This window comes from Biomphalaria glabrata, chromosome 11, assembly GCF_947242115.1.
Source record: "Biomphalaria glabrata chromosome 11, xgBioGlab47.1, whole genome shotgun sequence".
Taxonomy (NCBI): Eukaryota; Metazoa; Mollusca; class Gastropoda; family Planorbidae; genus Biomphalaria; species Biomphalaria glabrata.
Window position 1 is genome coordinate 6018716 of NC_074721.1, and position 25959 is coordinate 6044674.

The following is a 25959-nucleotide window of genomic DNA, read 5'->3' on the forward strand; positions in this document are numbered from 1 at the left end:
TGCAGGGAATACTGTCATCGAAAGAGATTATTGTCAAGGAATGGAGAAAGACGGTTGACAGATCATGTGTGGTGCTCTAACCATCCAACAAATTAAGGGATAGCTTAATATGGGAGTAAAATCTAATTACTGTTGTACATATTATAATATATATATTTATACAACTAGATAAAATATAAAAGTATTTTTAATATATTTTGTAAACTCGGAAAGTTATTTGGAGAGTTCAAAATAAATTTATTTCACTTGTGTTTACATGATCTATACAAGATAATCTAGTGTCCTGGTCTGCATCAGTTGCTGACGTCTTAACGAGATCTGTTGAATAAAAGTTAAGACACGAACAGATTGTTGGATGACACATTAAAGTTATTGAAACTTGAAATAAAATGAGAGACTATCTTACCAGTTAAAAAAAAAAGGATTTCAAACTCACAACTTTTTTTACACATCGGTACTTCGATTGAGTAATTCAAATTGATATTATTTGCTCGTCGAATAAGAAATATACTATTAAACCAAATGAATAGTACTTCTACACTTTAGTAAGTGCCACTAGACTTCACTTCTATTAAACCAAATGAATAGTACTTATACATTTTTAGTAAGAGCCACTAGACTTCACTTCTGTTAAACCAAATGAATAGTACTTCTACACTTTAGTAAGAGCCACTAGACTTCACTTCTATTAAACCAAATGAATAGTACTTCTACACTTTAGTAAGAGCCACTAGACTTCACTTCTATTAAACCAAATGAATAGTACTTATACATTTTTAGTAAGAGCCACTAGACTTCACTTCTGTTAAACCAAATGAATAGTACTTATACATTTTTAGTAAGTGCCACTAGACTTCACTTCTATTAAACCAAATGAATAGTACTTATACATTTTTAGTAAGAGCCACTAGACTTCACTTCTGTTAAACCAAATGAATAGTACTTATACATTTTTAGTAAGAGCCACTAGACTTCACTTCTGTTAAACCAAATGAATAGTACTTATACATTTTTAGTAAGAGCCACTAGACTTCACTTCTGTTAAACCAAATGAATAGTACTTATACATTTTTAGTAAGAGCCACTAGACTTCACTTCTGTTAAACCAAATGAATAGTACTTATACATTTTTAGTAAGAGCCACTAGACTTCACTTCTGTTAAACCAAATGAATAGTACTTATACATTTTTAGTAAGAGCCACTAGACTTCACTTCTGTTTACCATATTGAAAAGCATAGACATTGGAGACATCTGTCGTCATAGGTCACAAAAGAAGGAGTTAAAGAAAGAAAAATAGACTTAAAAGCGACAACCACGAGACATTTTATTTACTTTTGAGAGTAAAGTAGACACACACATTACTTATCTATTATTGAACGATTATATAATGTTACAATGTTTCGGTAATAGCCCCTTTATATTTCTTTTGTCACTTAAACGAAATACTGAAAAATCAATAACTTTTGGTTTAAAAGTTTGAGGTTCTGGAAAGGGAAGCACGAAGCTCTCTCACATATTTACATAATATCTGATTCAACGACTGACTTGCTTGACATTACTTGTGGGCCCCTAAGGGAAGCTTAGGGCAGCAACCTCACATCTCCACCTATATCAGCTCTGAGCAGCTTTTCATCAATTCCCATGTCATTCCAGCATTCTCAGTTTGTTTGGACCTGACCACTTTCCCTCTTCCTTCCAAGGTTTGTTTGGGCCTGACCACTTTCCCTCTTCCTTCCAAGGTTTGTTTGGGCCTGACCACTTTCCCTCTTCCTTCCAAGGTTTGTTTGGACCTGACCACTTTCCCTCTTCCTTCCAAGGTTTGTTTGGGCCTGACCACTTTCCCTCTTCCTTCCAAGGTTTGTTTGGGCCTGACCACTTTCCCACTTCCTTCCAAGGTTTGTTTGGACCTGACCACTTTCCCACTTCCTTCCAAGGTTTGTTTGGACCTGACCACTTTCCCTCTTCCTTCCAAGGTTTGTTTGGACCTGACCACTTTCCCTCTTCCTTCCAAGGTTTGTTTGGACCTGACCACTTTCCCTCTTTCTTCCAAGGTTTGTTTGGGCTTGACCACTTTCCCTCTTCTTTGCGGACTCCAAAGAGACCATTCGTTATGAAGGCCTCAACACTGACCTGAAGCGTCACAACCTGTGGGTAGTAGATCAACAGCTCGTTGCCAAGTCAAAGTCTGTACGACGTAGCAACATGATATTGGCCTAAACTGCCCACAGGTTCTGACTTTGCAGGTCAGTGTTGAGGCCTTCTATAACAATTGTTCTCTAATCCAATTAAGTGCTGCCTCGCAACAGTTGTAGTTAGTTTTCGTAGCTCCATTTTCGCTTTTTAATTTATTGAAATAAATATATTTTGCTTGTTCTCTACCACAATAAGTATCTTTTCGGGCAACCTTATTCCCAACACCCGTCAAGCTCTCTGTGTGACCTGCTGCTTGATCTAAGACTTACTTAAGACAAGCTCTCTGGATGACCTGCTGCTTAATCTGGGACAGTGCGTCGAAAGAGGCGATCTTAAAGACATCGTCTGCAGTGGAGGCCATTCCCTTCAGCTCAGCGTCTTCCGCTTGTCCAATGCCCACACTGACTATGATGATACCACGTGACTTAAGGCGTGCTGCAGACACTTGAGCTAAAAATAAGATAGCATCAGACACGCATTCGTTTTTTAAAAGTTATTATATATACAAAATATATTTTACTTTATATATCTGTATTACTGGGTATGCCAAAGATACAGATATAGCTCAAAAACAAGCAAAATAAAAAAAAAAAAATGTTTATAGTGAGCAAAGAAAGAGCACTGTAAAATACCTGCCATAAATCTCAATATAGCATTTTTATCTCCCCTGTTCTAAATAGAATGAATTGGTATACTATCACTAATCAATTAACTAATTATTTTATTGCTCTTATCCATGTGTTGTTATCGACAATAAATAATTGTGCAAAATTTAATTTTGATCGTAGAATGGGAAGTGGGGAAAAAATATAGAAGAATCCACCAGACAGACAGAGTGAGTTATTATAAGCTTTGTAATGATGATTGAGTTGTCCAAAATTTATTTTCTTTATTATTTCCCCACATTTTCAAAGTGATCAAATATGTAAAATCAGAAACGCGTGTAAATAGTCAAAATGTGAATCAAGTACTTATAATTCAGAGAGTTTTTTTTTAATCTTTGAAATTGAGAGATTTTATAGTCAGTTTGATTCACATATCCCGGGATCCCTTATTTCCCACTAAAGGACTTCAGTCTAGAAAAAGCGTTTCAAAAAAGCGACTTACTTTTCTCGGGGCTACTTGACAAGCCGTCAGTCAAGACGATGACAATCTTTCGAGCGTTACTGCGACCACCAGAAGCAGTAGAGAACATGGTCTGGTTAGCCACAAGGTCAAGGGCGAGGTCAGTGTGGGTGGTAGAGTTCATATACTGCGTGTTCAGCAAGGCCTGTGAGTGAAAGGTCTGCAGGTTTAAATCTAAAGATACTTTAAAGTTGTACATTTTTAACAGCACCTTAAGGGATTTTCACACTAAAAGTTAATCAGAGTAATCTTCTCTTTGTTTACATTTCAAATTGTTATTAGGATCCCGTCCTCGTTCGTTAAACAATAAAATTCAGTAATAGAGATAAAGAAGGAAAACTATATGAAGCAATGTGGTGGCCATATAAAGGAAAGAAAAACGTGGCCGTGGTGACCAAATAGTGAAGGGATTGGCTTTCAAAACGGAGGGGGTGAAAACTGGGATTTTGAATTTCGGGATTTTTTGGGCCCTCTGAGTCCAACCACTCAAATTGGTACCTGACATTAGTTGTGAAAAGTATAAGCGGCTGGTAGTTGTGCTGGCCACATGACATCCTCGTTAACCATGGACCGCAGAAACAGGTGGTCTTTACATCTTATGCCCCATAGATCCATTAAAGTTTTTGAATTATATTTAAAGTTAAGTACGATTGAGGATTTACGAGAAAAGTACTGTGGTGGGGAGAGGGTATCTAGGAGTTGGTTTTCCGCGCTGCCTTTAGGCGCTCAGTAAACGCAACTCTGCCCGAGTCAGGTAGCCAAGACAAGCCAAGTTCAAGTATATAGTATAACTTAGCCTCTCAACCACGCTTCCCACCATACTTCCGAGACTGCGATTTATCTTTGAAGGTTTTCATGTGGTCTTTAAAAAAATGTCTCTAAAAAGAGACCAGCCAGGCAGGGGCACAGCTTTTGAAGATGTAGGACTAAAAGGGTTAACATATTTAGTGTAGGTCTATCTTACGATTAACGTAAATTTAATTAACCCAAAGGCGCCCATTGCGTTTGAGTTGCTTCCTATGCATGTTGTATAAAAAATGTTGGTATAATGATCCAATTAATAGTAATTGTTGTTATCGTAAAGAAATTTAAAAGCGGGGCCTTGCAAGCATTCATTATATTAGGCCCCGATATTCGTTAGGCCGGCTCTGAATCTAGCTACTAGATTACCTTTTTCAATGAGTCTTGAGTTGGGTTGTCCTTGAGGTCAAACATTTTCTTAGCAGTGTGGCTAAACACGACTCCAGCAAAAAGTACGTCGGCGGTTCCAATCTTGAAATTCTGGGTCAGGTCTACAGTAAACTGCAAGAGCTTGTTGTAGTTGACTGGACCAATGCTTCCAGAGGAGTCGATGACGTAGAGAATGTCGGCCACTGTCTTACAGGCTTGCAAGAGAAGTACAAGGTAACGATATTAAATAAAACCAGGGAGTCTCAAGTTATGAAGTGTAGCTCTTGATCTAAGTCTAAAACAAATACATGATCTATAAAAAGGGAAGGGATCAGCAGTGCTGGATTTGCCTATAGGCAAATAACATAAGGCATAGCTTTCGGCACCAACTTGCCTGATGCCCAACCCCCCGGAAAACAAATAGCTTTGAAGAAAAAGAAAAAGAATAAATTGGCTTATGTTAAATATAAGTGAGTCACATATCTCAAATACAGAAGCGGCCACGCTTTGGGGAGGAGGGGCGCTATAAAGAGAATCTTTTTACACTGTCAGCCCATCGCAAAAATATTCGTGTCATTAATTTTATACTAGCCCAGTGCCCCGCGCACTGCTAAGGCCGCCTCCGCTGCAGTAGCTGAGGGCCTTAAGAAATGTATAAGGCCCAAAGGCCGAAAAACACGTGTCGGAAATGTCTAATGTATGATGACCGAAAGACTGCCAGAAATGTATAAGGCCTGAAGGCTGAAACACGTGAGTTGGAAATACACAAGACCCAAAAGTCGAAAGACATATGCCAGAAATGTATAAGACCCAAAGGTTGAAGACATGTGTTGGAAATGTATAATGACTCGAGGTCCAAACAGGTTAGACATCACTGAACATAATTATTAAACGTTATTAACCCACTAACAATCAATCAGTAGAACTCTATTTAGACATGTTGAGATCCTAAACTTCTAGATGCATGCGTTTCCTAAACTTCAAAATTGAAAAGCTGATAAGAACTCAACACGAGACAAAATCATTATGTACATACGTATGTTTAGTAGGAATCATTTTCTTATTCATAGCTATAGATCTATCTACATTGGGAATCACGGCTGCAGGGTCGTAAGGTATACACTTCATACTGTCGTCTCGATGTCTCAAGTTTGGTTGTTCTAAAATGTTATTGGATAATCGTCATTTCTGATGATACGTGCGAAACTTCATCAAACAACACAAAATCTAAAAATAAATAATTCAATATAAAAAAATGAGCTTACCTGGTGCTATTGGTGCTAGAAACCAAGATACACAAAATGAAAACATTAAATAGTTTACAAGTGTAAGGTTACATTATTTATTAAATAACAAATGCATAAATTTACTTTTGTATCTATTGATAAATCGTGTGTAAAAATACTGTGTTACCAGTGTTGAATTAGAACACCATTAATTTATTAATGCTATTAAAATTTTATTTCAAATTCAACAATTTCTAGTGCTGATAGTAAAAAATAAAAATATTAATTTACCTGGTTGAGCAGCTGGTTAAATAAAATAAATAAATAAATAAAACTTTTGCAATAAAGAAATTTTAAATTATTTATCCAAAAAATAGGTACTAATGTTTATAAAGGTCATTAAAATATTCCTGTATATTTTGTGTAAACATGAAAACATTTGGAGTTTTTAGTAAGAATATAAAGCGTGTAAGACTGTAAGTTATTCTGTTTGTTGTCGACAATACAGCAAGTAGGCTACTTTTGAAAATTAATTAGATTATCAATATAATTCATAGATTATCTTTGTGTGTCTATCTAGTTGTGTGTATTATTCTAGTTTAACTTTTCTTGAATATTCAATAGCATGAAAGTTGTGTTTTGAAAGGAAGAGTTACATTCTCCTCTGGCAGTCTTCTGTCATAAAGCTTTTCACGTGTAAGCATTCAGTAAATTTAGCTAGATCCATTCTTATCTTATCTTATCTTACCATATCTTATTACAGACGTTGATTAAAAAATAAAGAAGATAATTTCGTCCTAAGCATTTCATTGTCATTCTAGTCATGCATGTTAATGACTTAAAATCTGCAAAGTTGTTTGTTTTCCTGGCTGATTCAGGCAACCCATTCAATTCTCTAATGGCACTAGGGAAGATCGAGCACGAGTTTGTTCTAGCATATGGTATATTAAACATTGAATTGTCTCTGTTCGGAGTACCCAGTTATTGTACAGCTGACCCCGGGTATTATGATAGGCTGAGATCCTGGTCAACAGGTTTGTCGAAAGGGTAGCAAGAAGAAAGAACAAGAGAAATGGCTTTATCTCGATTACAAGGTGCCCATATCACATTTAGCATAGGGCCTTATCAAGTCTAAATCTTCACCTGTGTAAGTCGATAGAATTGACATACTTTTTAGCCTATTTCTTGTAGTGTTCAGTAGCTCAATAAATTCATTTTTAACTATTTAATAGAGCTGATTCTTCATCGAGAGTGTGCTTGTAGTTTCTGAGTTAAGAATCTCCACTGATAGATGTTATGGTCTTCCTGATGGACATTAACTGGACTAGGGCTTGGAAAGGCACGCCAGCTACCCAACACCTAAACAACGCGCCCGCACAACTACTCAAGGCAACACCTATATATAAGTTGTTTGTGGCAATAAATTTACAATTCAATCTTTTTTTTTCATACTTACTAGTCTTGGGTGTAGAAACTAAAAAGGAAAAAAAGAAGAAAAAATGTATTTATATAATTTAGTCGGAGTTTACATGTATCGTAACATCACAGAAAAAAATAAAACATCCCATTATAATCACATACACTAATGGGGTTGGGGGTAGCAAGGTATCCGTGGCCCCTAAAACAAGAATGTTACAATGGCCCCTCTCCTTTAGAAGGTTGATTATTACAAAACAAATTAGGTCATTCTGTTTGTATTAGTACATTTAAAAAAGACATTCCAATGAATGTGTTATCTTTTATAAATAATCATGTCGTCACCCTTTCATTAATAATCATGTCATCGCCCTTGTATAAATAAATCACGTCGTCACACTTTTATAATTAATCATGTCGTCACCCTTTTAATAGTAATCGTGTCGTCACCCTTTATAAATAATCACGTCGTCACCTTCTAATGCATGTACAAGTAAGCTAAGAAGCGACTATCTTTCAATGGTCCCTCTGGGTCTCTACTATCCATGGGTCAGTGAGCAATAAATCCCCCCTTTCTCTCCATGGTTTCAGTGCCAATGAATGCACTATAGAAGTTATAGTCAATATTAATAGTATGGATGATCACGACATGCTGTTATTATTATGACAATTTTTAAAAGATGCTATGAACATACAGTGTAATAGCAACAACATTTTATTGACTAAACCTTGTTACCTTGTATGACTTCCTTGGTTCCTCTACTGGCTGAAAATATAATGTTCATAATTCTTGAAGGATGGTTTAATATTAGGTATTATTATAATTTCCAAAAATAAATAAAAAAACAAAAACAAATACAAGTAAAGTAAAGAATTAAGGAAATAACTCGGAATTTAAGTGAGACTGTTTAAAACATCATTATTATATACATAACTTAAAACATAGTTGGTGAGTCACTGGGTCGCACTCTTCAATGACTGCTCTTTTACCGCTAGAGGCTATACATTATAGGAACATAGAGAAATTCTAAAGTGTTCGGTCTCCGGCCTCGCTGCAATGAGGGAACCCAGTTGGGGCTAAAAAAACCCGACTCACAATAGACGGATGCAATTGAAATGTGAGACAGAAAAGTGGGTGAAGAGCCAACTCCTCATTCCTAGCCTCTGGGTCAAAGTTCCTTCCATTAGGTCAAAGGTCATAAAAGGGCGCAAATTAAACACTTGGTGAACACTCTACGGAATTGAGGAGCTCATACATATTTGCTGAAAACGTTATTGGTACTCAATAAGTCTATTATTAGTTTTGGTCACATGTAGTTAGAAAACAAGGTCTATCAATAAGAAGAGGAATATATACTGTGATAGCTGTTTTACTGCCTAAGAGTATGTCGTAGAAGACGAGAAAGTTTTCACTAAAAGTGAGTTGTGATGTTTTTTTCATATAAAAAAGGGGACATTATTACCAAGAAATCAATAGGCAAAATATTTTTTTTTAATTGGAGATGAAAGAGTTCTCTCTTTACAGTGTTTCTCAAACTTTTTCCTTAACGGAACATTTCGTACATTCTGAGTATTTAGCGGAACACTTTGCTTATTTTTTAGTGAGATTACTTCACATGGTGACTTTCTAGTTAATTGTTCCATTAGTTCAGTGATGCCCAAAATATGGCCCGCGGGCCAGATCCGGCCCGCTACGTGGTTCCATCTGGCCCGCCGGAACGTCAGCACAAAGTTTAGAAAATCTCCCCCCCCCCATTTTACACACACAAAAAAAAAAAAAAAAGAAAAAAAAATCACGATTACAAAGTTGCTCACATTTTAAGGAGAGAAATGAAGCCATTATAAACCTCAAATATCCCATTAATTAATGTAAGTACTAAGTCCATGGGTTTCTAATAAAATAATATGAGGTCAATTTAATTAAATTTCTGGCACCTTTTTGGAGATATTGCCCGCGACATGAGTGTTAGTAATTAAAATGGCCCGGAGACTGAATAGAGATGGGCATCACTGCATCAGTTTGTTGAACACTAGGGTTCCGCGATACACAGTTTGGGAAATACTGGTCTATTGTGATGTTACAAAATGTTCACATTACTTTATAACAACAAATGACTTAACTTCACTGACCTACACATGTTTTGTCCACGATCAGGCCAAGAATACCGGCCAAGGCGTCAAAGTCTGTGGCTTTGAAAACGTTTTCAGCCCTACTGGCTACTCCCTGGAGTTCTGACTCCTTGATGCTGGAGGTGATACCCACGGAGAAGATAGTGACGTCGTGGTCTTTGAGACGTTTAGCGGCACTCAGAGCTGTTAAACAGAATACAAAATTTACTTTCAATCTCTGTGTATTTCTCTGACTCTTACATTTTTTCAATTACTTAGCAAAATCACTAGAAGTCATTTGAGCTGTTATGCTTACGTTAGAAATGTATTACATAAAATGTCTTTAATTAAAGGGAAACTCCGATGGTTTTTCAAATATGAGTTATTGACATATTTAAATTCTGCGTAAAAAGTTGTAATAGTAAAACATTTTACCATTTTTTTTATTTAAATGCTTAGAAACATTAATATTTAATAAATTAGTCAGTAAATTCTTGACATCTCAAAAAAAAAAACGGAGTTCTTTGAGATTTTGTTTTAAGCTAGTTGATACGTCACTTCCCCTCAACAATACTGAAAGAGAAACTAGATTTGACCAACCGTATCGCTTCATGCTTACAGTAGCTGTTAGACTTAGTGACGGTCTAGTCCAGAGCAATGATACAGTTATATATATATATATATATATATTTACATGTGTACATAGATAGATCTAAAAGCATTAGGATAATTAACTCGAGAAAAAGAGTAACATTTAGAAGCCTCTCTCTGTCCCAAGTAGTAAATAGATCGTGTGTCTGAATGATTCGAACAAACTGGTCAGTGTAAGGCTAGTCGAGACTACGTGTAGTCGGTCATGACAAGACAACCAAGCGATAGTGTTTGTTGTGTGTTGAGTGGTCTGGCGAGACAATACACACTGCCTTGGTTAGTCAAGCATGTAAATCTACTTTTAATACGCATTTTTTCTTTGCTTACAAGATCCTAAATAGACCAAGATATATTTCTTTTACGAGAATGTAAACTTTGCTGTATGGTCTCCTGTTATACAATAAGTCAATAGATTAAAACACATTTGTGATGTCACATATAAACTCGTTGAAAGTCTGACTGTTTTGGATGCGCAAGAAAATTACGTCGGAAAAAACATCAATTACTAAGTTATTATTGCAAAGAAAAAAAAAGAATCATATAATCATTATCAATAAATCAAAACACATATTATATCAAAAATTGTCAAAACCATCGGAGTTTCCCTTTAGTAAGGATACTCTCGCGTATGTTTGTTTGCCCATTATGAAGAAAGGAAAAATGTTACGACTCCCGAAATAAACTTGATTTAGGTTTTAAATTTGTTAATGATATGTTGATAAAGGTGTGTTTCTATCACGCTGTGCCCATGTCTCGGCTACCTGTCTAGAGGTTATAAGGGTCAGTGTTAATGTGCAAGGCTAGTGTAGGAAAAGGGGTGGGAGGGGGTAATGTAACGGAGTGGACTGGGGTGAAGCTCTGCTGACAGGCTGGTGACCTTGACTGGAAAGTGTTTTTTTTTTAAACTAATAAAAAGTGAGGAGGCTTGTCCTCTAAAAGGCAGTGGTCACTACATTAACTTATTTATACCATCGATAAAAGCACCACACTCAGAGAGTCCTCTGTGGTATATATTCTGTTCCCCTTTCAGACCTTGATATCTATTGGGCAACTGTTTCTTTGGCCTACGGTTAAAGATCAGGGTGTCATGTGGCCAGGTACACATTAGAGTTGGGTGGACTCTGAGGCGCCCTAAAAATCCAGAAATTCAAAATCCCAGTTTTCACCTAGATTCGAACCCAGACCCCAAATTCGGAAGCCTAGCGCTTAGCAACTCAGCTACCTTACTAACCTTTTTTTTTCCACGTGCGAATCAGTTTAATTCTTCTTTATTCTGACTGGCGAAAATGACCCTGGCGAGTGTGTAAGTGTGCTATGAAACCTACGTTTTGGATTCTCTCGATTGAGAGATGGAAGATTGTTTTCTTTTTTTATGTTTGTGAATCGGTGAATGTGAATTCGATTGGAAATATTGTATTTCTTTTCCCGGGATTATTGACTCAATACAACTAGATTGTGTCTCTGCCAGATATCTGCAATCAGAGTGATAGCGGCAAACATGGAATCGGTGAGTTATTTTTTTTCAACCCTCACAACATACATTATATTATCGAAAAGAGGTAAAACCAACGAAATACTGTTAGATACATTGAACCCGTTCACTAGGTTTATTTTCGGCTAAAAATGTTCACCTGTAAAACCCTTTTTTTTTCTTTATCACGTTAGATAACTTGGCTAGGCAATCCGCCTTCTAATTTACAAGTTTTATGCCCCTTGTCTATGGATGCTCTTACAAAGCCAAATATAAATTGAAATAAGTATTTCTTGAGAGGCTTTCTTAAAGAAAAAAAAATACAAAATTTGTTTAATTTTATTTTTGCAATGGCTATTATAATTAAAACATTACTAGAAGTACTCTACTATGAGACGTAGGGTTCTCTCAAGTTATGTAATGATCACCTTGTTTCAATAGCTAACATAGGCGTCTCCTTTGTACACAAAGATGAATAGTCACGACCTTGCAGACAATTCTCAAAAGAGGGCATCCAAAACGTAAAAAAAACCCCACTAAATAAAAAACCCACTAAATAAAAAACCCACTAAATAAAAAACAACTTCATAAAAAACCCACTAAGTAAAAAAAAACCACTAAATACAAAAAAAAACACTTCTTCTATATTATTCGACTAATGACACACCTGGATTGTTAGTTGTGATTTTATTTTAATATACTTGACATAAATTTAATCCAAAACACATGGGGCACACTATAGATTTAAAACTTTCTTCGTAAAGAAAATCACTCAAACACAACTTTAGCGTGACACTCCTGGCCTTACTTACTCTATCAGGACCCACATGGGGACTGACCTGATTTTGACCTCATTCACCAAAATGAACTGTCACGTAATATCCCTGGATAAAACAACTAAAAATACGGTCACGTGATATCCATGTTTCATTCGAATTCGGTCGTAAGTTGTATAGAATAAATGGGGAAGCACATAAGTTGTATAGAATAAATGGGGAAGCACGTGACTTAAGGGTGTTTGTTTAAACTAGGCCCTGAGGTCATTCCATCTACCCCTGACCCCGGCTAACCTTAGCCTTCACCTTCCTTTGACGTCTCCACCCCTGACCCCGGCTAACCTTAGCCTTCACCTTCCTTTGACGTCTCCCCCAATGCTGGGAAAATAGTTGTCTCCCTCGTACAGATAAATGACTTCTGGTACATTAAATATTTTTAACCGCTAACAATTGCAGTAATAAAGATTGATTGAACAAGGTCTGTTAAAAGGTATAATATATAATGTATAATATAGCTCCTCCTTTGTGGTCGAAGATGAGCACATTTTACATTTCCTATGGACTCGAAGATGGCTGTTAAGTCCAATCCTCGCTTTAAAAAGCCGGCTGCATATGTGGCATGGGTGGGTTAGGTCAGTTTCAGATAGGACTGCTTCTTCTCTCAGCTTTTTGTTGGTTCGGCGCTCTTTCGCCCCTGGCTACTCCTCTTGCTTCAAGTCTTGAGACTCCGAGACCTACAGCTTCACACCATGAGGAGCGATCGAGAGCTAGTGCTTCCCAGCCGTGAATGTCGATATTGCATTCCTTGTAGGAGCTCTTGAGAGTGTCTTTGTAGCGCTTGTATTGGGAGCGCTTTCCTGCACACAACTCCCCGTACAGAAGTCGCTTGGGAAGGCGATTGTCTTGCATGCGGACTACATGTCCCGCCCATCGAAGTTGGGACCTTTTGACTGTCGCATTGATACTGTGCATGTTGGACAGATTTCTGTGTCTGGTATGTGGTCGGACCAACGCACCTTATAGATACTCCTTAGACAGCGTAGATGGAAGGAGCTTAACATGAATGGACGATATTTTCATTTAAGAATTAAGACTATGAAAGAGGACACCACAAACATCATGACCAGAAACTATGACTGCTTAAATCCGGTCTTGAATATAGTTTATCTCTATACATCTCTTAACAAGACCATTGATTCCTCTTCGACTCATTAAAATATTTAAAAACACTTACTTGCTGTTGGGTTATTAGACTGCCCGTCTGTAATGAGGACAACAATGCCAGGGGCGTCTTCTCTTCCCCCAGCGTGGTTCTCAAACATGTAGGTGTCACTGATGAGATTCAGCGCCCTGTCGGTGTACGTGTTTCCCCCGTCATAAGGTGTCTCCAGAATATTCTGACAAAAATATTTAGCGCCAAGTAGATCATTCTGACATTTGAGGTTGAAAGTAGATCTAGTTTGTATCTATTTATTCTAGACATTCTATAACTAATGACAATAATAATATTTCTACAAGTTATGTTTTATTCAGTGATGGCTGAACTTTTAAGTTCTTGAGCCTAATACATTTCAAACTGCGCCTCGGCCAAAACAAAATGTTCGAATCCTATTTCTGCTTCTTGTGTTCTATGTGCAGAGGTATTGTTGGGCCAGAGGAGATCATGTCACTGGCCAGATATGGCCTGTGGGCAGTTAGTTCGGGCTGACCATTTAAAGTCGTTAATGTCAAGACAGTGGAACTTTTGTTATGGATTGTGTGTGTGTGTGTGTGTGTGTGTATTTTTCTATGGTGAGGGTAGAAAGTGGTTAACGATTGGTTGTGAATGATGCAGCATAGGTGGCGTTGTCGTCACTTGGTCTAGGGGAGACCACTCCAGGACGTGAAACTAGAAGGTTGTATTATTGTAGTGAATTACATTTTGTTAACTCTTTCTTTCCTAACTGACTATACCAACGTTGATTCCACTAGAATGTGATAAATAATTACGGAGAGAAAGAGTTAAAAGATATTATTATCAAAGTCTTAGAACATTGATTTTACCTCATATCAACTTGATTTAGTCTACATTATAATAAAAATTCTATTTAGTATTGTTCACAGGGAAGTTATTAAGTTATTTGAAGCTTATTGTAAAATGTTCCACATGTCTCGGATGTTCCTTCAGAGTTAAAGAAAATTACTGCGTAGTCCAAACCTCCCGCAGCACGACGAGGGATGGAAGCGGGCAGGGTTTGAACCCGGGACCATCGATAAGTCCGAACGACAGTCCAGTGCGCAAACCGCACGACCAGGCAGCTTTATAAGTTGAGATATATTACGCTCACAACGATTTAGTTGTCTACCAGCAGTTTGGTGCTACAAGTCAACGACAAGTAACAACATTAATACATGAGACCAAGACTAGGACTGGTGATAAATAGCGCAACAAATTTTCATGTTGTTTTGTTCTTCATTTGGGCTTTTTCAGTGCACGGACCAAAGGTTTGGAACTCACTCCCCATTGTTCTCAGACAGACAACATGCTATACCACTTTTAAGAAGAACATTAAGACCTACTTGTTTAAAACTTTTTTAGATTAGTTTTTGATATGAGATGTCGTGTTTGTGTTTGTAATGCTATTACAGCGCTTTGAGCCTACATTTTGTTTGTTAACAGCGCTTTAAAAAAGTAAAATTATTATTATTATCATTTGTTACTGATGGTATTTAGGGAAGAATGAAGAATTGAAGTTGGTTTGTTGGAATTTACGTTAAGCTAAAAGGAATCGGATTATTTTACTCTTGACATGGTTTTATCATAGACACAATAGTATGTCCTTCAGTTAAAAAAAAATGGATAAGTTAAGTAAAGAAAATGTACATTTACTGAAAGCAGAACAAACTGTAACTGTAAACAACAACATCAAAATGTTGGACTATTCGATATACAACAAACTATGAATCTACATTCTACATCACTTCTACTCTTAAACCTTAAAACCCAGCCTTCTTTTGTGTTTGTGCAACAATGACAGGGGCGTAACTCTACTTCAACCATTTGACCAATAAAAACAAAACAATTTATACTCGAAATCATCATGCCTTTCAACCAAGATTCTCCATGGTCACAAGGTATAATTGCAATATTTGAGATGCCACTATTTAATATTAATTACATGATTCGGTGAAGAAAATCTATACAGGTCTTTGCTTTGTTAAAGTGTTGGCCTATTTGTACATTCTTCAGTTACATCTCTTTTTTTTTGTTTTCTTTCAAAGAGAGAGAACTTTTTTGCTTTTTTGTTTATGGAACATATTTACAACAAAAAACTATTTTAAGAAAAATGTATAAAAAATAAAATGTCCTGCTTTAATAGCGCGACGCTCTGTCAACTTTGCTAACCAGCCCTACCAATAGGATGGCTGCATGGCCGAGCGGTATGCGCATTGGGCTATCTTTCGGTAGTCTGGATTGTCCCGGGTTCAAACCCTGCCTTCTGCCCCCTCCCCGCGTCGTCTTGGAGGAGGTTTGGATTTGGAAGCAGATTATCTTCAAATCTGAAGGAGCATCCGAAACATGTAAAACATTTTACAAACAATTTATTTTTTTTGCCAATATTTGTATACATAATTTGTTACAATGCATCGATCTACATACATCTAGATATTGATCTAGGAGCTGCTAGTTTCAAAGTATACATATTTTATTTTTATATAAATTTTAATACATGCACATCAGTAATTGTTTCGTTATTAATGTTAATCAGTTTAAGTTTTTTTATTCTCCGAAGTACTTAAAAAGTATTTTAACAAGACCACTAAATATTCTATATCTTTTCTAGTCAACTCAATTTTCTGGCTACTTTTAGAACTTTTTCATCTCAAAAAGAAAGTGTTAGCCAAAACATTGAATAGAAATTGTAATAAAAATTAACTAAATACTTGTCAATCTTGGACACTGACTGCAGAACTAGAGAGGGGGATTCTAACCATTGAACTGAGATGCTACAGAAAGGTCTTAGGTACACCTTAAAAAAAGACCGCATCAAAAAGAAAAAAAGATTAGAGAGATAATCTTAACCCCTGACTGCAGAACTAGAGAGGAGGATTCTAACCATTGAACTTAGATGCTACAGAAAGGTCCTAGGTACACCTTAAAAAAAGACCGCATCAAAAAGAAAAAGATTAGAGAGATAATCTTAACCCCTCACTGCAGAACTAGAGAGGAGGATCAAAGCAATTGAATGGAGATGCTTTAGAAATGTCCTAGGGACAACTTACAAAGACCGCATTATAAGAAATTAGAGACATGATTAGTTCAGCGATCGGACCCGACGATGATCTGCTAACAACTGTCTAAAACAAACACTTTGCAAACTGAAACTATATGAGCATGTCACAAGGTCTTCATGGCTCGCAAAGACCTTCCTTCAGGGAACAGTACTAGGACAAAAAGAGGCGGACAGAGAAAGTGATGGAAAGACAACATTAAAGAATGGAACGTCCGGCCATTGAAAGAGGTTCTATCGAAGACAAATGACAGAGGAATGGAGAAAGACGGTCAACAGATCTTGTGTGGTGCTGCAAGAGTCCAACTGATTAAAGGGTTGGTGAAGATGAATAAAGATCCGTTCAACACCTTGCCCAATGGATATGAAATATATATGAGAGGGCAATTATTAAACTTGGTGTCGCAATGCAGTGAGGCCATTAAAAAAGGCTGGAAATTCGTCATAGAAAAAAGTTCGCCCCCCAAAAAATCACGCTCTATACTTTTGCATGTGTTTTCAAAGGGTGTTACATTTCAAACACATAAAGAGCGCTAGACAGTGATGCATCAGGCCTGTTTTTAACTCTTTATATCCGTAATTATTTTTCACGTTCTGACAGATTTGTTCAGTTTTTGCTTTTGCACATTCTACCCTCTTATGATTAAAATGCATGCTCTTTTTATGTAACACAAGTTAAAGTTTATAAAACCAAAAGTTAATTTAATTTAATGGGTTAAATTAACGATGGTATCGTTATATTAGGAGAGAAAGAGTTAAATAAATTCATTTTAACTCTTTCTCTCCTAACTGACGATACCAGCGTTGATTCCACCAGAATGTGGTAAATAATTATGGAGAGAAAGAGTTAATCCATTACCTTCTGCACTTCATAGACGACGTTGTACTCATCCAGATTGAACCAGATCTGAGCCTCAGTGCTGTACACCACCAGCCCAAAGCGAACATTGCTGGCACCGAAGGTAAAGGATGCTACCATGTTGGCCACCAGTGAGAGGACTTTCTTGAAGTTGACCGACCCGACGCTGGAAGAGGCATCCACAACAAAGACGATGTCAGCAAGGGCGTTGCATCTGATGGGTAGAGGGGCTGTGAGTTGAACAGAATACCATTAGAAGTAGAAGATTATCTCCTTTTCGCTAAACTATTTTTTGTTTTGTAATGTTCAATCGCAAGACTTATATTATTAAACCTCATCTTAAACACATTTTATAAGTATTTTCTTAAAATGAAGAGCTAGAGGCTAGAATGACATAATAAAAAAAATATTTAAAATTGTTTATTATAGTCATCTTCAATTAAATAGGACTATTTATTTCGGCTTAATTCTAATTTAAATGCAATATTTATATCATCAGCATCATCATCTTTCTTTTGCTTTCCTCATGGAACATAGGGCCTTAGTAAGAACACGTCATTCTCTACGGTCACTTGCTAGTTTTTTTAATGTCTTCCCAGCTCTTTCCTGTCCTCTCGGCTTCATCTAGTACACTGCGTCGCCATGTTCTTTTTGGTCTTCCTCTATGTCTTGCCCTGGGGGTTCTACTCTAAGGCCTGTCTAGCTACTTGTTGGTATCTTTTCTAAGTGAACATATATTGAACAGTAACTAAACTTAAATGAAAAGAACTGTAATAGTAAGTCCGTCTCGATCTCAAAGTTACATAAGAATGTAATAAAGGGATCTCAAGCACTTCCATGTCATGGGTTTTATAAAATATTGTTTTTGTCTGAAGCAAGTTTATTAACAAGGATGTCATGTGGCCTAAACAATGACTTATAATTACCCATTAGGAGCTGGTGGAATCTGATAATTGGAAATCTCCATCAGAATTTGAGTTCACTTTAAAAGAGAAGAGAGTGCATATATATATGTCTGACTTCCTATTTCGTCGTATGAGAAGTTTCTCATGAAAAGATTGTGTCTGGAGGCGTTTAATGCCACAGAAATACCGAGTCTGACACAGTTATAGTTCACAATCATAACAATTTCATTCATTTTATAACACACGTTTTTTTTTATTTAATTTTACAAACAAATACATTACCACTGTATCCACTGCCACCTGATACTGTAACAAAAGTAATTAAATGTTAGTGTTATTATATTATACAAAACGTTTAATGATTAGATAAATGTTGGTTGTTAGTTGTACATAGATGATAATTTAATTATTTAATAACAACAATACTAGTTAAACGAATTTCATTGTTGGATTCCTTGAGTCTTAGCACGACTATAGTTCATCGTGTAGAGCATGAGATGCTAGTCTGGGCAGTAGCTATGGTTGAAAATATATTTGCCCTCTTTATGAAGCCGATGAGTCAAAAAATTAAAAAGGTTTCGGATCAGTTTTGGCCAGCATTTAGAATTTTTAACTGCAAACTAGCTAAGGGTTACCAGCAAATTTTATTACTGACAAGTAATTACTCAAACCTTACAGAATATACATTCATTAATTAATTCAGAGAAACGAGAGTATACAAAGTGCAGTGTTACCAATAGCTCAACCACCATCAGGATTTGAGATCACCTCGTAATAAGAAAATCTTCACTGCATGGTAGCTAAACGCCCACAACATTTTAAACCTACCTTCAATACGTGGTAGGTAAACGCCAAAAACATTTTAAACCTACCTTCTCTACATGGTAACTAAACACCCACCAGATTTTTCCTATCTTCACTAGATTGTAGCTAAACGCCCACCAGATTTTTCCTATCTTCACTAGATGGTAGCTAAACGTACACCACATTTTAAACCTACCTTCTCTGCATGGTACCAGAACTCCCACCACCGCACAGAAGACATCCACACCAGTGTGGACCACAGTTTCAACCACATTGCCCGCAATCTTGACTCCAGTGTCGATCACGTTGCCTACAGTGTTGACGGAAGTCTCCACCAGATTCTCTGCAGTCTTGCCCGCTGTGCCTATGACCTTTCCAGCGGTATCAACTATCGTCTTAGCAACATTACCCAGAGTGTTGACTAAAGACAAATTGAATATTTAATCTTTAAAAAATCAAAAGCCAAGGCTTACATAATACTCTAAGCAGTGCTTTAGGTTGTGATGGTAAACACCAGTACGGCGTACCGGCACCTTTTTGAATCTGGGGAAATTTTTTAATACTTTTTTTGAATTTAAACGTTTATTATTAATTTATTAGTTGTTAAAATCCATCACTTAGTACCGACACCTAATCACTGACTACCGGCACCTATTTTTTTTTTTTTTTACAAAAAAAGCACTGACTGTAAGTACATAGTAGTTACCTTCATAATCTCTGATTAATATTACAGTATATAAAATATAGTATCCTCCCTTAGCAGCTTTAGTAATGACAATAATGAGGTCTGTGTGCGGACGTAACAATCTAGATTTCTTAACGATTGTTAAGAACATAAAATATAAACAAGGAAAAAAATATTTTTAAAAAAGCTTTAAAAAGAGAAAGAACTCAAGACTTACAACTATATCTCTCAATAATGTATTTTTCCCCTTTTTTTCGATATGAACAAAAAAAAAAAAAAAAGAAGAATTTTAAATTGATGTATGATTTGTTCGGTACCATAAATAGAGTTTGAGTTTTGAGTTTAGGCACAATTTAGGTCATGTCGTGCCCGTAATCCTTTAAGGATCACTCTCCCTTTACATAACAAGGTTTAAATTCCGTACAGTTAAATCATTAACAAGAAGGTCTATTCACAGTTAAAATAGTAAAGGTAGTAAAAATTTAATAATTTGGTAAAAATCTTATGTAAATATTATATGTTCACAATTCAAAAATCAGATCTTCGTAGACAAGCTCACCTCCCGGAGAAAGCCCAGTCCCTTCCCAGGGTCGACATTGTCGAATAGTGTTTTTAAGGTGTGTGTTCTAAAAATTTCTCCCTAATATCCTGGTATCTGGGGCAGTCGATGAGGATATGTTCCACAGTTAGACGAGAGTCACAGTACTCACAAAGTGGGGTCTCCTCTCTCTTCAGCACAAAAGAGTGTGTGATGTAGGTGTGGCCAATCCTAAGTCTGGACATGGTCATGCTACCACACCTTGTCAGACCCTTAGATGTGGGCCGCCACCTGACATCCGCCACAATCTGCCTGAGTTTGTTGTGAGTCTCAGCCTCCCATAGGTCCTGCCACTCTCGATAGGTGGCAGAGGCAATACTTTGTCTCAGGTCCGAGCAGGGAATGAATGGGTGTGGGAGAAATAATGTGTACATGATCTAAGGGCACAAAACAATACATATTTAGCTATTTATGTCACTGGCGGATCCAGAACTTTGGAGTGGGGGGGGCGATTTTTTTCCAAACCCTAACCCTAACGCCCAGTAAACCCTAACCCTATGCATAAACGTGCGTACATCATATATATATATATATATATATATATATATATATATATATATATATATATATATATATATTCGATATATGAGAATAAAATAAGACTGTTTCTCAATCTTCGGCGAAAAAAAACAGAAAAAAAAACAGTCTTTCTCTTGCAAACTTGGGGGTCTGAGAGAGCGCTGTAAGCTTCTTCAGTGGGGTTCGGGGCGAAGCCCCGACGCCAAAAGCGTTTTCTTGCATTTTTCACTGCAGAAACGCATTCTTCTGACATTTACAGCTCATTATTTATCAGTGGGCTTCGGGGCGAAACGCATTCTCCTGACATCTACAGCTCATTACTTATTAGTGGTGTTCGGGGCGAAGCCCCGACGCCAAAAGCGTTTTCTTGCATTTTTCACTGCAGAAACGCATTCTTCTGACATTTACAGCTCATTATTTATCAGTGGGCTTCGGGGCGAAGCCCCGACGCCATAAGCGTTTTCTTGCATTTTTCACGGCTGAAACGCATTCTCCTGACATCTACAGCTCATTACTTATTAGTGGTGTTCGGGGCGAAGCCCCGACGCCAAAAGCGTTTTCTTGCATTTTTCACAACTGAAACGCATTCTCCTGACATCTACAGCTCATTACGTATTAGTGGTGTTCGGGGCGAAGTCCCGACGCCAAAAGAGTTTTCTTGCATTTTTCACTGCAGAAACGCATTCTTCTGACATCTACAGCTCATTATTTATCAGTGGGCTTCGCCAAAAGCGTTTTCTTGCATTTTTCACGGCTGAAACGCCTTCTCCTGACATCTACAGCTTATTATTCATCAGTGAGGTTCGGGGCGAAGCCTCGACGCTAAAAGCGTTTTCTGGCATTCTTCACTGCAATAACGCATTCTCGTGCCCTACAGCTGATTATTCATTCTATTATAAAGTGCCTTTTGAATAATGAGAAAAATATTCTAATATGAATTTATAGTCCCTTAATACATTGCAAATAAAACCGATTTGTTCTTTGAAAAGATTAGATACCCCACATATTTAGATTAAGGTTTTGAGGATCGCCGCCGAAAAAAAAATATTCGATTAATAATATTCAATAAAATTCTAGCATACATTGTTGAGTTATAGTCCTAAATTTATTTAACTAGAAAAATATGAGATAGAGTAAAGGTTGGAAAAAGTCGACTAGGAAAAGATTATCTGGCTTTTGAACTCATCTCAACCGTGACTGTTATATTGAAAAATTTCGTTTGAATTATAACTTTTCCAAAGCAAAGTCTTTCTTAAAATAGTTATGATAAATTCATGTCAAATTACACAAACTCTGTTTGGAAAGGGCAAGGGCGGTAAAATGAAAACTATTAATTCTCGCTCCTTTTTATAATTTCTGCTATTGATTGCATTTTGCATTAAAGAATAGGGGTTGGGCGACTCGATATAAGAATTTACCTTATAACATATATAAATTATATTAGTGACAGATTTTTTTAATTTTGTAATTTCTTACTATAATACAAAAAGAAAAAGTATTGATTTGTCCGATGGGGGGAAGGGGATTGCATGTATCGCACTTCTACCTGTTTATATTATATAGATATTCGACTAATTTTGTTCACATACTATGATTTCTCCATAAAAGTAGGACAGCCCCCCCACTGAAAGGGTTTAGATGGGAAGGGCGGTGGAGGTATTTTCTCTTCCCCTTCCAATCGGCCAACAGGTGAACGAAATTTTATAAAGACCGGTTAAAATACCAATAACAAGTTTTAATCATATAGATATTTAATTGATTCTGTTAGCAAACTGTGATTTCTACAAATAAATAGGACCGCCCCCCCCACTCGAAAGTTTTATGGTGGGGGGGGGGCGGATTGATGCCATCGCCCCCTCCAGACCCTACCAAATCGGCCAAAATACTAGAAGGGGGGGGGCGAAATAATCTAAAAATAGGTTGAAATATAAATAATTAGTATATATTATTAACAAAAGTAATAAATTCGCATACAAATTGTGTGAATTCTATACTATAATTCGTCCGAGTGGGGGGGCGATCGCCCCTACCGCCCCCCCCCCTGGATCCGCCAGTGATTTATGTTAATACTGAAGGAGTGATTTACCATGTTGGTATCCAAATAATGAATTAACATTGAATGGTTAATTTTGTTTCTATTGATTCTTGTATTATCTTTGCCAATAAATAATTGTGCAAAGTTTCAACTTGATCCGAGAATGGGTGTGGCAGCAATAGAGTGTTGTTTTACCAGACAAAATGAGTTGATATTGATTTGTATAAAATACACAAACATTTCGATCGTCATATTTCAATTAACTAATTAGGTTTACTATAATTAAGTCTAATACTTACTGAAAAATCCATTAGATTGAGCCAACAGTGTAACCAAAACAATACACTTTAAAATTCTCATTTTGTTTTTGTTTTTTTGTAAACCAGTTCCTTAAAATAGAAGTTAAAGGGAAATAACAAAGATATGAATACATGGATAAAAAACTATTGAAAGATTCATTGCACTTATATGTTTGTAAAAGATCTCAATATTCAGATAGTTAGAATTTGTCTTTAAATATAGAAACAAGCTTAAAGAAATGTATAAGCAGAGGCGGTTTTCAATATTAAAAAAAAAGTATTCCTCTTTAACGAAATGGATGGCATTCTTTAAATTCTGCTTCCATATTTTACCCGTAGTATACACAACATATATACACTAGGAGTTCTCAACCTTTTAAGCTCGGCGATCCATTTTTACCATCCCCACTCTACCGCGACCACCCACCCCCACCACACATACAGCAATAGAAGAATAGACAAAAACAATCCATCTTAGGCGACCCCTTGCAAATCGGCAATCGACCCCCAAGAGAGGTCGCGATCCACAGGCTGAGAACCCCTGCTCTATACACTACTGCATTCCACATTCATCTTCGGACTCGAAGACAAGATTTGTTATTATACAATAAATTTGCATCATTCAAATGTTCTTTTTGCAGTCTATCTTATGATCTACACATAAGACGGTCCGCACAATTTTCAGGCGCTTCAATTTATTTACTCAACGTTTTGCAGAATACAAAGCAACATTGGAGTGGAGTGCGGGAATTCCCGCTAATTAAGAACGTCTGTTATAGTTGAGTTCATGACATGGTGAGTGAAAGTTATGAAGTGGGGAAGCCGAGGAACGCAAGAGAGCACGTCAAGACATGCTCAAGTGAGTTGTAATTGTGTAAGTTAATATTTTACCCGTCTTTCTACATACAGCTAGGGTGGGGGGATAGGAGGTCATAATTTGACAATCTCCCCGCCGGGACCCCACTTGAGAGGGTCCCCAGATGAGTGTCCAAAATTTGTTTTTTTACATTAAATATCACTTAAAATATCCTATGTCATGATATCAAATGTCATAATCCAAGCCTGCCGGATACCCAATTCCCTAGCTACGCCACTGGCTAATCTACTTGGTCATTAGGTTGGAGCTCCACACAACAGGTACAACCAAAAAACCGAGTGGGCATGTTATATTCTTATGTAGAAATAATAATTTAAATTAAACCTTGAAATACGAAGCCAGGAAAAAAATTTTATATTTATACATACCAAATTTTTCCCTGAAATATTATAGATGTTGTTACGTAATGAAACGTTAATTTTTTATTTTATAAAAAAAATAAATACAGTTTTTAACTTTCAATGACTTGCATGTAGAAACATAAGACAAAAACAAGCGAAATATAAAAGGTACCTATACAAAACAAAACGTATCTAAGGGAAATAAATTCACATTTACAGTCGTATATCTCAATACTGTAAGCCCTACTACTTATTTCTGCCTTTTGATAGCAAACAAAATTAATTAATAACCAATTTTGAAATCAACAAATTGTTTAATTGTCTGACTGATGCATGTTTCGTTAGGAACAATTCATGATTTTCGCAAGTTTGAACTTGATCCGAGACCCGAGTGGAAGAAATAACGTGTTCGAAATTTGAACTAGACGGACAGAGCAGATTGAGCTGATAGAAGAAGCTTTGTTTAAAATAAAAGTAATAATACTTCAAACAAAATAATAATAAAAATAAGGCTTGTCTTCGAAGACTAATGTGAAATGCAGTATTTCCATATTTTGCCACACACAAGGGCAAGTGTAACCATTGTCCGCCGGTGGTCGATTAAGATATTTTTTTCGCCGTCTACGTCTGTATATATAAAAATATAACACACACACACAAACACAAAATACACGCCAGTCACACGAGTCTCGATTTGTCTCCCTTTTTCCTGTTTTACATCAGTATTTATTAACCTGAAGTACGACAAACAGCCTCGTGATTTCATCATAATCTATTCAGCCTATACAACCAAAAACATCCGCCCACCTTTTCTCTAACAGTCACATCAGAAAGAGGCACATACAATCCATAACACACTTACAACATGTTAGTTGTAAGCATATTAGATGTTTGGAGCTGCAACCCAATGACCATGAATCGAAAGCTACAATAATAACATATACTTACTGTGTGACGAGACCTGGGGTGTCGCTTCGTTACCAACGCTCTAATGTCAATGAACCAAAGCTCCTTTATATAGTCATCACCTGCCCACATAACATCTCATTGGCTGGATACACATGTAAAACTCAATTTTTATCCCCAGTTATGCTATTGCAATTGTTCTCAAAACTTAATTAAATTTGGCATTAACTTTCTGTTTGTCTTCCTTGTTTGATACTTTAGAAATTGTAAACGTTACGTCACAACATCTGTAGCATTTCAGGGGAAAATTTGGTATGTATAAATATATATATATTTTTACTGGCTTCGTATTTCAAAGTTCTGTTTGAATGTAGAATATAACTACAAAGCAGAATTTAAGAATTTAAGCAAAGCGAACAGTTTTAATAACTTAAGCAAACATTTACTCAGTAATAAGCTCATAAAGGGATCCGTTTCCTTTCATTTAAGTCATGTTACTAAATTGGAGGCAATTTAATTGAAATCTAATCAACATTTCTTTGCTTTTTAAAAGTGTTTTTTTAACTTATTTGTTGCAACTTGCAAGACTGGTTTAATTTGTAAACAGTTTTGTATCGATTCGTATCCAAAAGCCGGAACAACACATGATCTTAATTACTTATATAGGCCTATAACAAAACGTAAAGATCCCTTTTCAGACCATGCGGTCTATAGGGCAGAT

At 36.6% G+C, this 25959-nt stretch overlaps 1 protein-coding gene across 2 annotated transcripts; it reads right to left on the reverse strand.

The window, feature by feature from the left end:
• Positions 1-213: 213 nt before the first annotated feature.
• Positions 214-25378, reverse strand: LOC106072495 (collagen alpha-6(VI) chain-like). 2 transcript variants are annotated; one of them, XM_056004668.1, is made up of 15 exons: positions 25281-25378; positions 23115-23204; positions 19175-19399; positions 18457-18480; positions 17270-17499; positions 13374-13536; positions 9263-9445; positions 7869-7898; positions 7173-7190; positions 6008-6019; positions 5756-5770; positions 4491-4705; positions 3303-3465; positions 2465-2645; positions 214-318 (listed from the first exon to the last, which is right to left on the reverse strand). In XM_056004668.1, exons 2-15 carry the CDS (start codon positions 23173-23175, stop codon positions 309-311), a joined length of 1530 nt encoding a protein of 509 aa, XP_055860643.1. In that variant the 5' UTR covers positions 23176-23204; positions 25281-25378; the 3' UTR covers positions 214-308. The 2 variants fall into 2 exon arrangements, with proteins under 2 accessions (XP_055860643.1, XP_055860644.1); XM_056004669.1 differs by lacking the exon at positions 25281-25378 and adding an exon at positions 25140-25158.
• Between the last annotated feature and the right edge of the window lie 581 nt (positions 25379-25959).